Source organism: Citrus sinensis, chromosome 8 (genome assembly GCF_022201045.2).
Source record: "Citrus sinensis cultivar Valencia sweet orange chromosome 8, DVS_A1.0, whole genome shotgun sequence".
NCBI classification, from domain to species: domain Eukaryota; kingdom Viridiplantae; phylum Streptophyta; class Magnoliopsida; order Sapindales; family Rutaceae; genus Citrus; species Citrus sinensis.
In genome coordinates this window covers 30,098,501-30,114,119 of record NC_068563.1, presented here as the reverse complement: position 1 = coordinate 30,114,119, position 15,619 = coordinate 30,098,501, and the positions used below count along the sequence as shown (strand labels likewise).

The window sequence follows — 15,619 nt, the reverse complement described above, 5'->3', positions numbered from 1 at the left end:
CTCTTAATGACGAAATTTAGGAGTATAAGATTGTTAGTATGTGGTTCAAAGAAACAATGCGTTGTCCCTCATTTTATACTTAATGAACAAAATGGAAGCTAATTCCTTGTGTTTGAATGGCTAGTAAAATGATTTGAATGGAATGTAATTTTAATGTAATATGTAGATCATAATATTGTAGACGACAAATTGTACTTTACTTTGCAAGAATTTGGGTGTTCGTAATTTATGCTTATAGCAATACCATAATCAAAATCAAACATTGTTCAACTCAATTTTCAATTTTTATTTTTGATTAATAGGCCTAACAAATTACAAACAACTCATCTTTAGTGAATGAGAGAAACGCATTGTTTGATTATTAATGGACCAAGCAGTAAGGCAATAAACGCCTAGTCATCCCTTTTATTTAATCTAAAGAAGGACAAGTCGGTGTGGCAGCGTGAGATGTGAGCTGGGATTGGGATTTGCCTTGAACTTGATGATAAGTTGGTTATATATGATATTCTTGTTAAGAGAATGCACTTATGTTTGTTTCTTTTTATCATTCGATGATTCTATTGCGCAGCCAAAGAACGTGATGATCACATTTGTCCTTGAGGGTGGTGCGGGTGCATAGATTGTGTCGTTAAATATTTCATTCTTTTATGAACGAATGAAGGTCTGCTGTAAATAAACTAAACTAATTCTTGCATATACAGAGATGTCTGCAAATGTATACCAAAAAGTTTCCTTAAACTAGATGTACTTGCCAGTGCCATTGCAAGTGTTTTAACACATTATATTATTACTTGTGACTAGACAAGCCAACCTTCTTCAGCTCTTCAAACGCTTGTATGGTCTCAGCATCAAACCCGCCTGCAAACTGAATGTTCTAATTGTTGGTAAAGAGATATGAAATGGCAAGGTTAAATGCATTGAGTTTTCTAGTTACCTGATGTACTCTATAAGCAAATCGAACTCCTTGAAGCATAAGATTGTCTTCTCGCCAGCATTCGTTGGACTGCAGCTCTTTGCTTACTCTTTTCATGTATTCTTTTGCCAGCCTCAAGGAACTTACTTTCATCTGCTAACAATAAACAGTAGTGGGATGTCAAGATATTGTTATATCAAAGAGTTTCAATTTTGGTATTAATAAAACATTTTCATGGTTGGTAAAGGATTTATATGGGTTAAATTATCACTGTTAAATATGTGGTAAGTGTTAGCTATGTGTTACCTACCTGACCAATGAGCCCTGAGTCCATCATCCAATCACAAGGGATCTGAAAATCTCTGTACTTTTTGCCAGTGCTCTCTCTCATTCTTTCCATGCCATTAACCCTTTGCTCCAACCTGTAATTTTAAAATTTACTCACGCAATTAATTTATACTATCGAATGAAAGTACCAAGTCACCATGTAATTCAGCTTATACATGCTCGCCTGTCTTGCAATGCTTGCATTTTTCGTGTAGCCTGTGGCAATGACTCTTTTTGGTTGTCCTCAAAGGATGAAACCTCTTGCTCCAGATTCTTCAGGTCTCTGTAGTTGCAAGCAGCCTCACGCAAGGTATCTGCCTTTCGCTCTGGCCATTGTGGAAAGTGCTTCAACACTGCCCTTTCATCGACCAAGGATGATAATTCCCCATCAAGCCACTTCACAAATGCCTCCACTTCGGATATCTGATCAAAGACAGCAGACTCCACCTCTTTGATCAAGAAATTGATGAACTCTTTTTGCTTCTTTACATCAGTTTTTATCTGTGTATCAATGCGGTTATCTTCAGCAGATGAAACATGCATTTGATAATTATGTTTTAAGTTAAAAGCAACAGTTTGCTATTAAACTTACAGCTGAAAGATAAGTAGAGCGGTTCTCAATTTCTCCAATCATGTTCCTAGTGAAAGCAATCACAGGAGCAGCTGTAGTATTGCTTCTGTTCTCCATGTGGGCATCTTTTCTTGTAAGTGAACGATACAACTCCACAACTTCTGGCACGCGCCGCACTGTCTTTGATCCAGCTAAAAATTTGGATGGCAAGGGGGGCGGTGGTGGTGCTGGAAATGCTACTGGCGTCTGAACTTTATTTTCAGATGTATGCCTTGGAGGCGGTTTTGGCACTTTCATTGATCTTTCTTTCCCTGCTTCCAATTCCTGAAAACCTGGCCTTGGACGGAAAGTTTCTCCATCAAGATTCTGAAATTCTTGAGTTTTGACAAAATCTGTCTGCTTCTGCGGAGATGTATCCGTATTGGGGTTCTGTAACTTCTTCCACAGCATTGATTTCCTTTCATTGTCATGTGCTTTCAGAGAACTTATCTGTGCTTTTAGCCGCAATACTTCTTGTCTCAGCTCAAAATTTTCTTTCTCCAGCAATGCAATCCTCGCATCGCGCTCTTTCTGGAAACTGTCGATCCGTGAATCATCATCTTCCGGTGCCATTTTTCCTCTCCTATTCTGCTTCCTGAACAAGAACAACAAGAGGAGAGTGAGTCACAATGAACAGCTGGATCTAAATCTTGCACTTTATATATGGTCTTACTTTTGAAGCAAAGAATGTAAACCAAGCCTGAAAAGTGATGATTTTAGAAACTGCCCCTTTAATACGCACATAATGTAGGTGAGCATGCAAGATACAGTATCCCAGACGGGGATGTTTCCGACATTTTCTAAGCTTTGTTCTGTAAGATGCTGGAATTTATTACACTGCCCTTTTTTATAATTTGTAATGTAGGCGAAAGATTTCTTTGCCTTGCTGGCTTGTAAAGATTTCCTCCGTGTTGTGATTGTCCACTTGTCCTTTAGAAACCATGTTAGGTACACCATTAAATTCTTTGGTCAAATTTCTGATTTAACTTACATTTTCCGGGTAAATTTGAAACAAGATTAGCTCATGAAATCATCAATTCATCATACATTACATTGTCTGTATTCAGAATCAGCTGCTAGATTCAGGGCATGTTTCTTTTTCCCATGTTGTACACGTAGTCTAATGAGAGCACAGCCCAAAACACAAGGTGATTGCAAAATTTCAACTGCCTTGGCTGTCCACGTGTTAGCCTTGGGATGGCATGTTGGCAACATTATTTCAATCTTTTCTCCCACTTCTCGTTGAGAAAAGCCTTAAATTTCTAAACTTTTTGTTGCTGTCCCCAAGTTTCTGTTTATGACCCCCAAAATATAATATGTTAGATACAATACCATAAAATTTAGAGCGTCAGCCATAGAAAGTAATTAGTGTAACGAAAAAATAGAAATTTTCAATGAAAAAGGGATGCAATTAGAGTACTTTGTTGCATTAGATTTGCATTGCCATTCTTTATTTGCGCAACAATGTGAAAAGGGAAAGAGAGAGTAACGAAGGACGGTGAAGGATGCTGACAGTTTAAAATTAAAGTAAAAGAAAAAAGAAAACGCCATGAGAATTACGGGCTACCAGAATAAGATCTACTGATTTTTACTTTACATTTTTGTTCTATTTTATTTATTTACTTTGATAAAAAGAAATGGCAATTGTGAGGCTTTATTCTCGTAGACTATACACTTTTTCATCATGGGCCTTGGAGATTATGCATAATCGAAAGAATGTTGAATGGAGAGATTTGTTTTCTGGGGTGGGTAAAAAGAGGAAATGGCGTTCTATAATATCATAATTGTGGTGAAGAAAGAAAGTAAAGGCAAATTAGCTTGGAGGTTCCCCAATGCCCTTCAAATCTTTTTCAGAATTTGAAAGACCAAATGCTTTGATAGAGGGGAAGCACCTAAATCTGAGGTGCATTCACTAGAGTCTAGAGAAGTAGACCCTGTGTATAAGATAAAATCCTGTAGGTTACTTTCTTGATTCTTCCCTTCTTTTTACTTTATTCTCGAGAAGCTTAAGCAAAAGCAAGTGTCCAGGTTAAGGGTTGAGAGTAAAATTGCTCTCTCTAAAAATTTAAGATATTAATATAGTAAATGTAAATCTAATGTGATTTAGATTCAAATAAAGAAAGATTTAGACCCATACCAACGTGGGAGTTACAAAGGGTAATGAGCTCAAGTTTAGGGATCATACTCTAAAATTAAGATATTAGGCAAGCGACCAACATTAGTGCGATGGATGAATTCAACGGAGGGGCAGCTGCCTTTACTCTCTGGAGGGGCCATGGCCATCTTAAGCACTTAAATTGAATTCCTTGCCGTCAAGGGAAAAGGGGGGCTCATGCCTTGATGGATTAACAACTCTGAAGATGATTTGAAAAGAATTAAATTTAGTATGAGCAAATAAATGCTCCGTTGGGACACATTTTACTTTGATTTTGAACGGGTGGCTTCATTATATATATGTGCCCTGCGACAAAGGGAAACTATTGATCTTATTAGTTGGCAGATTTCCCTCGATCAATGTGTTGTATGATTGAGATAATTCCATGTATGATTTCCAAATTAAACAGCAAGTAATGCAACATTTCAAGAAAGGTAACCAAAAAAAAAAAAAAACTTAATAGTTCATATAAACCCACTCAAAAAAATAATGACTAAAGCGGTTGACGGCTTAAAGAACTTTTATGAGGAAAATACAATGATTTCTAAGTTGGTTTGAAGAAGCATCCTCAATATTGTTACTTATTGAGGATTTGGTGGGCGGTTGTTGGCAGCTGAGACCCTGGATCCCCATTTAAGCAGTTCTTTGCCTGTATCGTCCTTGTGAACAATCGCTTCAATAAAGCACAAACAATCTTTCTTCTCTACTGCTGCCGTCTCAATTGCTTCAACGAGCTCCTGTTCGCAACCAACCCGTGACAGAAGAATGACAAAACGTTTCCCACGAGACACGTGAATCTCCATGTTGAGTATTGGGCTACATTAAATGACTCACCTCTATTGTTCAGCATTTTCCTTCACCATTTTGAAACGCTTCCACTAAGCCGGTGTAATTCCAGTTCTCGATTACATTATAAGGTCCATCATGTATTTCAACTTCAATGGTGTAGTTACCATTGTTTATTAGGAAGATGATGTTCTTTTGCTCACATCGCAGCATTGTTGACACATCTTTCGCGCGCGGTCACCTGTATGTTACAAATCAGTAGCTAAGCGACATTCCTATATATAATCATCAATTACTGTAAATGGGCTATTAAGTATTATATAACCTGGAAGCTCCCATCGCCAATGCAAGCAGTCACGCGCCTTTAAGGTACTAGTGTTCCCCCAACAGACCATCCAATGGAACGATATTGCATTTCGAATTCATACCTGCAATACCAACTTTAATTTTTCTGCTTTTATGATTATAAAAATATGCAACCAAACGCAAAATATCCAAGTGCTAGGCTCTGTTTCTTACCCACATCCTTCTGGCAATTGAACCAAGAATCCCCAGTTTCAGCAATCACAGCTGTGTTACCTGAAAGCATCTTTTGTATATGTTGAAAGAGAATATTAACACTAAAGGCTCGTGAGCATTAGATTTGAGAGGAATCCCATGTGGAACATAGATTCTATGGTAGCTTTCATAGGCACTAGTGTTGCGGTTAGGCTCCATAGCCAGCGTACTAAGAAAATCCTCCATTAGCACACAACCAAAAGCAGGCCATTAGCAACTACTATGCGATCAGGCTGCATTAAAATTGCCTTCTTATTTAAGAGAAGGGAGTAGCCAACAGAGCTGTAGTCATTAAAGATTGATTCAACAAATATGTATGCATCAGCAAATTCAACAATCTCAGAGCAGAAAGCACTGCTTATAGCTCTCCAATACGTTCCAATGAAATGGAATTCTGTTCAGGCACCATGCCTTTTGCAGATGGCATTACAGCAAAGGCACAGCCACAAGCATCAGCTAATTCAACAAAGGCAATGGTGGCTTTTGACACACTTAATTTTGGCCCTCCTATCATCGCTGGCTTCACTGCCTTAAGCAAGGCGGTTATTGTTGCCTCGTGATAGGGAGCAGTCACGGAAGCCACGCAAGTCCAGCAGAGGGCATAAGCCAAATTCCAAGTACATGACGTGAAGCCTTGAGCCTTGCCCTTGCATGGTTCATGCATGCATGATTACATATGAGAATAACGATCGTGCAAGGATTGTGGATAAGATCAAATCCTTAGGATTGAGGATAAGATCAAATCCTTAGTAGTAGTTGTTTAGCTTTGTGTTTCGTAAAAGTAGCAAGGATGTTATTTTAGTTTACGTATTTTGATTGCAGCCGTTATTGTAGGATGAGTTTGTTATGTTTAGTATTATAAATAAAGGCTCCAGCATAATAAAAAAGGAGTCAATTAAATCAATTCATCTTGGTCTTTTTTCTCGCCATAAGCAGAAAAACTCTTGTGATTGTTAGCTAACTTTGGTTGGGACCTATCAATTGGTATCAGAGCAAGGCTATCAATGACGACTAACAAGGAACGCATTGAACGAATTGAAGTTGATTTGGGAAGCTTACAGGACAGAATGGAACAGATGGAGGTGGGAATCAATGACAAGTTGCAGCGTCTTGAGGAGACAATAAACAAACTCGTGGAATCAAACAATGCAACCAAGGGCACCACCAGTCGTAACTCAACTGAAAATTCAAGCTCTACAAAACCTGCTCGTGAGGAAAGAGATGCAGGGCGGCACATGCCTCCAACACGGATTACCAAGCTAGAATTTCCCCGTTTCGCCGGCGATGACCCAACAGAATGGTACAGCAGGGTATCTTAGTACTTTGAATATCAGGAAACTATGGATGAACATAAGGTAACCTTGGCCGCATATCACTTGGAGGGAGAGGCAAATCAGTGGTGGCAATGGATGCGAAGGGCTTATGAAGAAGAAAAGCGACCAGTTACATGGAAAATATTCGTTGAGGAACTATGGGCACGTTTTGGGCCGACAGAGTGTGAGGATTTTGACGAAGCTTTGTCTCGGGTCAGGCAGATGGGATCGTTGCGTGAATATCAGAAGGAGTTCGAAAGGCTTGGGAACCAAGTTCATGGGTGGTCTCAAAAAGCATTGGTGGGAACATTTATGGGGGGCTTGAAACCAGAGATTGCAGAAGACATCCGTATGTTCAGACCCCGCACATTGAAGGAAGCCATTAGTCTAGCACGTATGAAGGATGATCAGATAGCACGACAGACGATAATGATCAGCTCACCAAATCCTATTCATTCCCCATCTGCTCCGAATCGAGCCACACCAACAACACCTTATAAGAGGCTATCATGGGAAGAGATGCAGAGGAGGCGAGCCCAGGGGTTGTGCTTCAATTGTAATGACAAATTCACCACCGGCCACAAGTGTACCAAGGCACAGTTACTAATCCTGGAATGCAGAACAACACCGGAAGAGGGTTTGTATGAAGAATTTGCTGTAGAGGAACTACAGGGAGAAGAAAACAAACGAGAACAACCTGGGAGGACTTGGCATCGCCACAACAATAATTTCCTCACATGACCCTTGAGGACAAGGGTGCTCTCCGAGGAGGGGGTAATGATAGGGAGCAGTCACGGAAGCCACGCAAGTCCAGCAGAGGGCATAAGCCAAATTCCAAGTACATGACGTGAAGCCTTGAGCCTTGCCCTTGCATGGTTCATGCATGCATGATTACATATGAGAATAACGATCGTGCAAGGATTGTGGATAAGATCAAATCCTTAGGATTGAGGATAAGATCAAATCCTTAGTAGTAGTTGTTTAGCTTTGTGTTTCGTAAAAGTAGCAAGGATGTTATTTTAGTTTACGTATTTTGATTGCAGCCGTTATTGTAGGATGAGTTTGTTATGTTTAGTATTATAAATAAAGGCTCCAGCATAATAAAAAAGGAGTCAATTAAATCAATTCATCTTGGTCTTTTTTCTCGCCATAAGCAGAAAAACTCTTGTGATTGTTAGCTAACTTTGGTTGGGACCTATCACCTCGACAGCAGCTTCTAGTCCCATTTTATTACTCAATCTGCAAAATCAAGTTCCCACCAAATTATAATAACCAATTAATCATGTAACGGATCAGCAAGGAGCAAAGTGATTATTTTTACCTAGGAGACAGGGCAAATGGAATGGGCTCTCTGCTAAAAGTTGAATGAGGGACAGCAGCCAAATTACAACTAATGCTTATATACACACAGGCTTGCTTTCTTTGAGTGCAGTCGAAATTGCTCTATCTATTTGTACATGCGCTTCTGCCAAGTTATCACCACAGCGTATAACAACACAGAGCAAGAATATAATCACTAGCATTTCCAAAAGAGCAAGATAATATGTCAGTTCATCCCATGGAATCAAGAAACATGCTGATCAGAACACTATAAGTTTTCCAATTCAAACGTTCTGCTATGACCTGCTTAATTCCCTAGAACGTAATCCGAGTTCTCTTTGCAATTGTTAGGATCAAGCACTACAGTCAAGCTAAAAACCATAGATATGGTAACTAAAAGCTATAGATAGCATGGCAGCGCAATGCCCCACATCTCTAGACCGTGCACACTTGATGCCACGTATATTGGCTCTCGGCACATGTTGTCAGCATAATCCATTAAAGTTCTGTGTACTACATTTATTTTGAAAACTGATAAGCAAGTTGGTAATTACAGTAAATGACTCACTGCATATAGATCAATAAGTGTGCTTCAGACACTAAAATGAATCAAATTTTTAATACCTGATAGCATGTAACAGTCTGGAAGCAGCGTAGCTCTTGGCTAAAATCCGGTAACCTAATCGTGTGATGCAGAATCCTATTAGTCCCATAATAATTAGTATTTGGTCATCCAACGATACAAATGACAGCTGGAAAATTCTCACTATAAGCACCAGCAATAGCATTGATGATGCTAAGTCGACCAACAATGAACGTAACAACATATGCACCAACAGCACGAGCCCTAGCAGAGCCATCAGCAGCATAGCCAGCATTAAGCTCATTGCAGCAACCAACGTCCCTCGAACCAGGCTCGGCAATTAGGTGGTCAAGTAGGCTACTTGAATCAGCCGGTGAGCTAGATGGCGGCCTTGGTTGCATCAGAGGAGACACCACGGCCCCCAAGTGGAAAAGGCTGGATTGAAGTAGTGCGGTTTGGTGGAGTGCAGGCTACGTTGTTGTTCGAGGGTTTGCATGTCTCTAAAGAGCATAGCATGGTGCATTTGTGAATGATCAAAAAAGTTATTAAAAATGGAATTTTGAAGCAACATTTTACGTGGGTTTTTCTTTTTCTTTTTATGAAAAATCTGAAAAGAATGAATTGGATCTGAAGTGAAACATGTTTCTGCAATTATGATTATTTATAAAGTAGTTGCCATTATTTAGGGTTCAGCTTACTTGGGGAAGACTTTTTCATGCATGTAAGTGTATATTTAAGGAAACTAAGTTCACTCCAGTGGTAAAGGAAAAAAAAAATGTCTTTTGTGATTAAAATTAATGTCGGTATAAGTTTAATTCTTATAGGAATATACAACATACATTTTTAAATTTTTTTTCCTTTTTTCTATTTTGTGGTGGTGGGGTGGGGGGAGCGGGGGTGTTGTTTGCGTGTATATGAGCCACAATATACACTCGGCAACAGATCTTCAAAAGCATTATGTGCGTGCTGGCATTGAGTTAAAAGGAGTGCCAAAAAACAGACACCGCCCTGGTGCATTCCCATTCTGTTGAATAATGAACACGAGAAAGCAGTTTACAATTAGTAGCTTCCTTTTGCATCCATGTCCTAAATGAACCAGAACTTTAGGTAATTAGAAAATAATATTTACAGGAAATGTTAGTTCTGCGATATAGTCAATGCTAGTAACATATGAACATTCTCCATTGCAGATACAAACTGTGGCATGCAAACTTGAAGGTTGGCAACCAAAAACTAATTGACCGACGAACAACTAATATTTTTCATTCTTCTAATGTCACCCCAATTCTGTACCACTCAACACACATCCATCCATGTAACTGATAAGGCCAGCAAATTTCCCTGGCTCTGTTATGTTCAGGGACAAAGCGTCTTTTTCATTCTGTATAAGTTAGACATAGTAAATCATGCCGACTTCCAGCAAAGAAGCATGAGGCACATTCAGTCCTACCTCAGGCTCTCTAAAATTCTTGCTCAGGAAAGCATACACAACATTTATGGCAAATTTCTTGAGAATAGTAGACGATTTCTTTGCCTTTGCATAAGAATGCCCTATTATATAAGCAACCCCAGATTCTTTGGCCTTCAGTATCTCAAGAGACTCGTCTTTAAGCATGAAGTTTTCAGGATGCCTGATACCTGATTTTGTCACTTGGGTACCATACGAAGATTGCTTCAATTTCTCATTGCAATTTGAGTTTTGGACTGGGTGCTCTGGAGCATGCAAGACCTCTATATCCATGTCCCCAGCCTCTCTAGATGATTCATCTTCTCCTTCTGTTTCTACAAATTGGACTATTGCAGACACCAATGTGTTCTCAAAATCATAGTTTTCCTGTTGCAGATCCTTGTAGCCATATCTCACAATGCATCGGAACATGCCATATTCCTTTAGGCCCACCCTACTTATGAGCAGCCGTTCATTTTCACTTACATGGGGTACTTGAACAGATTTGATGCAGACAAAAACTAGAACCTGATGGAATGCAGGCAAGTTTGTCACAAAGTGTCCAAATATGGCTGGTACCCCAGTTGCTAGATTAGTGTAAACTAGACCAATTCCAGGGACCCTGACCATCCCAAGGCTTGGCCCTAAAGCCACTATTCTATCCATCGAAACCTTGTTCTCCATGTCGAAATCATGTTTCTTCATTGTTCCATAGTTCCAAATGTACATAACTGCCATAAAAATGAAAGACAGAACAAGAGGGATCCAACCCCCTTCAGGAATCTTGTAAATGCATGCCGAGATGTAAAGAAGTTCCACTGATCCAAAAAACAAGAAGAATGCAACTACAATAAATATCCTTTGTTTCCACACGGTTATCATAACCTGTCCCATCAAGCAAGTTGTCACAAGCATAACCGTTGTGACTGCTAGTCCTACAAACCCAAGGAAACATTTGAAGTTCATTATTAACATCTGTGAATGATCTAAGGACAAATTGACAGTTGTGTTTAATCAATAGTTTGAATATGTACCATATGCATGACCGATCATGTTGGTATCTCTCAATCCGATTGTCACAGCTAAACAAAGGCACATGAGCATCCAATTGACCTCAGGAATATATATCTGCCCATATATTTTACTTGAAGTGTGAATGATTTTGACACTAGGAAAGCAATTGAGTGCACAACACTGACTTATGATGGAAAATGTAGCTGATATCACAGCTTGACTTCCTACTATAGCTGCAAAAGTGGCGACAATGAACACTGGCCAAAACACAGCTTCTGCATGAAAGATTAACAATATCAACACAAGAGATGAGAAAAGAATAATGTTATTTATTTGATGCTTGAATATAATCTTGCCTGGTATGGCCTTGTAGAAGCTTCTCTGAATATCTTCATGATGCTTAGTAAGGAAAGCAGCCTCACCCATGTATGCGAGAATCAGACAGGGATACACTAGAAATGTAAAGGCCACCTAGAATTTTAATACCAAGTATTAAAATTTCAAGATTTAGAGAAGGAAGAACAATTGGACCATACTCAGCTTTCATACACAAAGGCATTACTGCCAGTCATGTAAACGCAGAGTTACCTTTATCGAGAGAGAAGAGAAATGGCCCAAATCAGCAAACATTGTCTCCACACCTGCAACAGCATTTTGTACAAAACTTGTTTCAATTAGCAGCAAGCAATTCAATAAGACTATAGTGGAAGTTTAAAAAGGATACCTGTGATGGAAAGAACCACTCCTCCGAGAGATATCCATCCATCAATGCCTGTACTTCTAAAGAACTTCAACATGTAAACCGGAGATAGTGCATTAAATATATGTGGATTCCATTGGAATATGTTATATATTCCAATGCTGCTAATACATAGAAGCCATGTTGTGACAATTGGAGCAAATATGAAAGCAACTCTGTGTGTTCCATGATGCTGAAGTGAGAAAAGCCCCACCAGGATCACGCATGAGATTAACACAACATAATCTGGATGAAAAGAATTAAACATAAGCATTTAATAGATGATGCTTGTTTTTGAATGGTTAGACAACTGAAGCTAGTAATCAATGACGTTACAAAATTCAGACTACCAACCAACAAAGTTACACTTACTTTCATGGAGCTCTCTAATCTTAACTTGAACCCCTGAAACCGCTGAAAGAACTGAAAGGGGAATTATATGGAAACTTAAGTTACAAATCAAGCTAATCAGGAACTCAGGAAGATTAAAATGGAAAGAGACAAAATCTGAAGACCAGCAAAAGTAATTTTTACTTTCAATGCATAAATTCTTAAAAGATTGAATATATTCATGGAAGTAATTTAAAGGACTACCCTAGCACATACTCAACTCAGTTGTATAGCAGTATTAACCATGCTAATTTATAGCAGAAACGTGACTTGAGGACTTATGTAAGGCAGGGTTGGTAGAAACTCAGGTGACTGAGCATATTGAGCTTATGAAGCAAACAGCACTAGAGAGGTTCGAGGCTACACCATGTGCAGCTACCTGATATTGTAGGAGTAAGTACTCCATCACCAATCGCCATACTGGTCCCTAGAAGAACAAATATCAACAGCATATTGCGAAACCTTTGCTGCTTCTCAAATAAGGCCTTCAGACCAGAACTCTGCCATGTGTCTGCTGATCCATCTGTTGCATATGAAGACAACTTCTCATCAGTGGCTTGCTGGTTTGGTAGAGTGCTCAACCTTGCATGTCTGCAAAGAAGGGAGTACAATGCAAAGGTACCACCTGCACCATAAGCAAAAAGTTGACATCGATAAGCTGTCTTTCTGCCTTGTCCAATCTGCAGTCATAGAGCTCCAATTAAATTCTCTTTTGGGAATATTACTGCTTTTCCAGCGAAGCATTATGAACGATCGGGAAAAATCCACCAAAAGAGTAGGGTATCATTTGCTTAACTGGTAAACAGGACACAAAAGCTGTTTCATTTTTATGGTAAATACCTTCATAGTCATAAGAAAAGAAAATTCCTCCTAAAAGATGGAATCAACGAGATCGGGAGTGCAAAATAAATACTACTCAACAAGATATCATCATATTTTGGACATGATCCGAGAGGCGAGTTTAGAAAGCAATCTGAAGGTTAGTTGAACAGGTGTAACTCTTGTAATTCACATGTCCAAAGATGACATTTAATAAATTTGCAAGTAATTGAAGGAAATGATAGAACTTTACCTTCACCATTGTCATCAGCTGACATGACAACGAAAACATATTTCAAGAGAGCTATGAGAGTGAATGTCCAGAAGATGAAAGAAAGCACTCCATAAATTTCCTCATCATTTTCATGGAGAGACAGCTTCCCTGAAAAGGCGGTTTTGTATACATAGAGAGGAGAGGTACTAAGGTCTCCATAAACAACTCCAAGACTTTGATAAGCCAATGAAACCACAGTTGTACAGGATACCCGCTTGAAGTTCTGATACAGTGGATCAACGTTATCAGTATGTTAATCATAAATCAAATGATTAGACAGCAGGACATTTCAAGGCTATCTATAATTGCACAACATAATGGACCATTGGTAAACATATAAAAACATGTTGTGTTTTGGGGGGGGGGGGGGGGGGGGGGGGAGGGGTTCAACTTTCTCATCATCACTGCCACTCTTCCACACATCAACTACATCAAAGATGGCAGAGGCATGCTTTTGTATCCCAATATTGATCCTTGAGTTCAACTTTATGGAAATTTTCCAGCTTCATAACACACGCACAAAAAAAAAAAAAAAAAAACTTTGAGAAGATTCCAATTGATTACAGAAATGAAATAAACAATGGAAGCTTCGCGTTTATCAGATTAGTCTGTTTAGGCATGTCAGTCAGGATATCAAAAGGCCATTACAAAATGAAGGAACAATATTACCCAAAAACAGATTTAAAAATGAGAATTTGTGACTCCATGAAATTTCCTATGCACCTTCGGCATTCATAGTACACTTTCTCAACGCTCCTTTAGTCCAAATGAAAACTGACAAAGAGGACACACAAACTTGACACTTTCACCATCCCCAAAACCACAACTCCAAAAGTTACACCACAAGACACCAACATAACGACTGCATAACATAAAAATTCTTTGAAGGAGATAAAACTAAGAACAAGTAATGGTACAGCAGCAAGATTTACGAAGCATGCAAGGAGAGTACCTGCTGAGATATTCCCTGCTCCAAAAATTCTTCTGACGGTTTCATGGCCTTTTCTTCATGAAGTTTGGGAATGAGTAAGAGAGAAAGAGAGAGTGTTCTGAATGGAAGAAAACAGAAGCTGTAAATGAGAGTATAAAGAGGAAGAATGAAAGAATGTAGGAAGTAGCTCAAGTAGCAGCAGCAGCCGAGGCAACAGGCAAGTGTTGTTTGTGTCCAAAGAAGTTGCAAACTGCAATAAATGCTCTTTATCTCTCTTTCAATGTTTATGCTATAATTTAGCTTAGCCTTGAAAATTGTACATAAATAAATAAATAAGCAAACTACATAATCTTGAAGAAAATAAAATACCCCAAGGATTCTTTCTCTTCCTGCATCTATTACATAATGTGCTTCTTCTGGTTGTACCTTGTGCTTCAATTTGTCCTATTATATTATTTAAAAGGCACCTTTGGCCAATGTAGAATAATCTATATCTAGAAAATTTCAGAAAATTTTTATTCTTTGTTGTTTTACATTAAAAAAAATCTAGGCTTGCACTGTTTACTAATTTCACTTCCCATTTAAGATTATGGATTAGCATTGCCTGAGTTAATCAGCTTGTTCAATGCAAGCATTACAGGTAACATTTTCTAATAATTAATTAATGTCGATTACAAGCAAGAAGTGAATTTAAAATTTCCAAGAGCCTTTCTGATGTGGTATTTGTGTGGATACTTTATGGCACATGCTCTTTTAGCATCCTCCTCCAGTTCATAAAGTTTCTTTATACCTATAGTTTGCATTGGTGGCATCACACATTTTATAGTAGTACTCATAATATAAAAGGTGAATGACAAGAATGAAAAAAATTTAAGGGTTAGTGACGAAAAACATTGATTGCTTAAGACTTATCAACAAAAAGCGAGAGTAAGAGCAATGAACTGGACTCATTCTCATTTTTAAAAGCTGTTCAATTTAGAAATCTTATCTTAACTTTGACTGACCAACCTGGATTAAGCAGAATTAGAAAAGCACTTGTGTACTTACCATTCCTAACCTGCACCTCAACTATACCTACTTAGTTACATGTCATGCTAATCATATGAATCAGAAGTAGCATTGGCTTCCAGTTCACCAAGAATGGTGGTCCTTGGCGCCATTACCTACCATTTTTAGTTTAAGAATTGGTTAAGGGCATAAAAAGAGTGGCCATTTGGAGTCGAGATGAACCAAAAGTTACCATATATAATCATTTCACCCGCGAAGTTCAAATAATAATAAGAGATAGCTCTAGCCAATAGCCTCTCTGTCACTCAGTTTTCTAGTTCATTTCATTTTTTTAATCCCCTTTTCGGTAATCAAAGATTGCCCTGAAAAGGATTGCGAATAACACATATACCAACACACGTGCAAATGTTACTTAATTGTCTTAATCCAAAA

General features: G+C 38.6%; 2 protein-coding genes and 1 pseudogene across 5 annotated transcripts; all 3 read right to left on the bottom strand.

Annotated features, from left to right (window-relative positions):
- Positions 1 to 620: 620 nt before the first annotated feature.
- On the bottom strand, positions 621 to 2,699 carry LOC102629902 (protein CHUP1, chloroplastic). 3 transcript variants are annotated; one of them, XM_052431765.1, is made up of 6 exons: positions 2,593 to 2,699; positions 1,833 to 2,445; positions 1,425 to 1,741; positions 1,224 to 1,335; positions 935 to 1,066; positions 621 to 865 (listed from the first exon to the last, which is right to left on the bottom strand). In XM_052431765.1, exons 1-6 carry the CDS (start codon positions 2,607 to 2,609, stop codon positions 788 to 790), a joined length of 1,269 nt encoding a protein of 422 aa, XP_052287725.1. In that variant the 5' UTR covers positions 2,610 to 2,699; the 3' UTR covers positions 621 to 787. The 3 variants fall into 3 exon arrangements, with proteins under 3 accessions (XP_052287725.1, XP_015388821.2, XP_006488555.3); XM_015533335.3 differs by having other exon boundaries at positions 621 to 858; positions 2,524 to 2,693; XM_006488492.4 differs by having other exon boundaries at positions 2,524 to 2,685.
- Positions 2,700 to 4,072: 1,373 nt separating this feature from the next.
- On the bottom strand, positions 4,073 to 6,187 carry LOC102624253 (pyruvate decarboxylase 2-like; annotated as a pseudogene).
- A 3,465-nt stretch (positions 6,188 to 9,652) lies between these two features.
- On the bottom strand, positions 9,653 to 14,994 carry LOC102629427 (potassium transporter 1). 2 transcript variants are annotated; one of them, XM_006488490.4, is made up of 9 exons: positions 14,201 to 14,994; positions 13,228 to 13,471; positions 12,535 to 12,780; positions 12,138 to 12,188; positions 11,751 to 12,011; positions 11,615 to 11,667; positions 11,383 to 11,497; positions 11,047 to 11,301; positions 9,653 to 10,947 (listed from the first exon to the last, which is right to left on the bottom strand). In XM_006488490.4, the coding sequence occupies exons 1-9, from the start codon at positions 14,243 to 14,245 to the stop codon at positions 9,956 to 9,958; spliced, it is 2,262 nt and encodes a 753-aa protein (XP_006488553.2). In that variant the 5' UTR covers positions 14,246 to 14,994; the 3' UTR covers positions 9,653 to 9,955. The 2 variants fall into 2 exon arrangements, with proteins under 2 accessions (XP_006488553.2, XP_052287689.1); XM_052431729.1 differs by lacking the exon at positions 14,201 to 14,994 and having other exon boundaries at positions 12,535 to 12,835; positions 13,228 to 13,372.
- Positions 14,995 to 15,619: the final 625 nt, after the last annotated feature.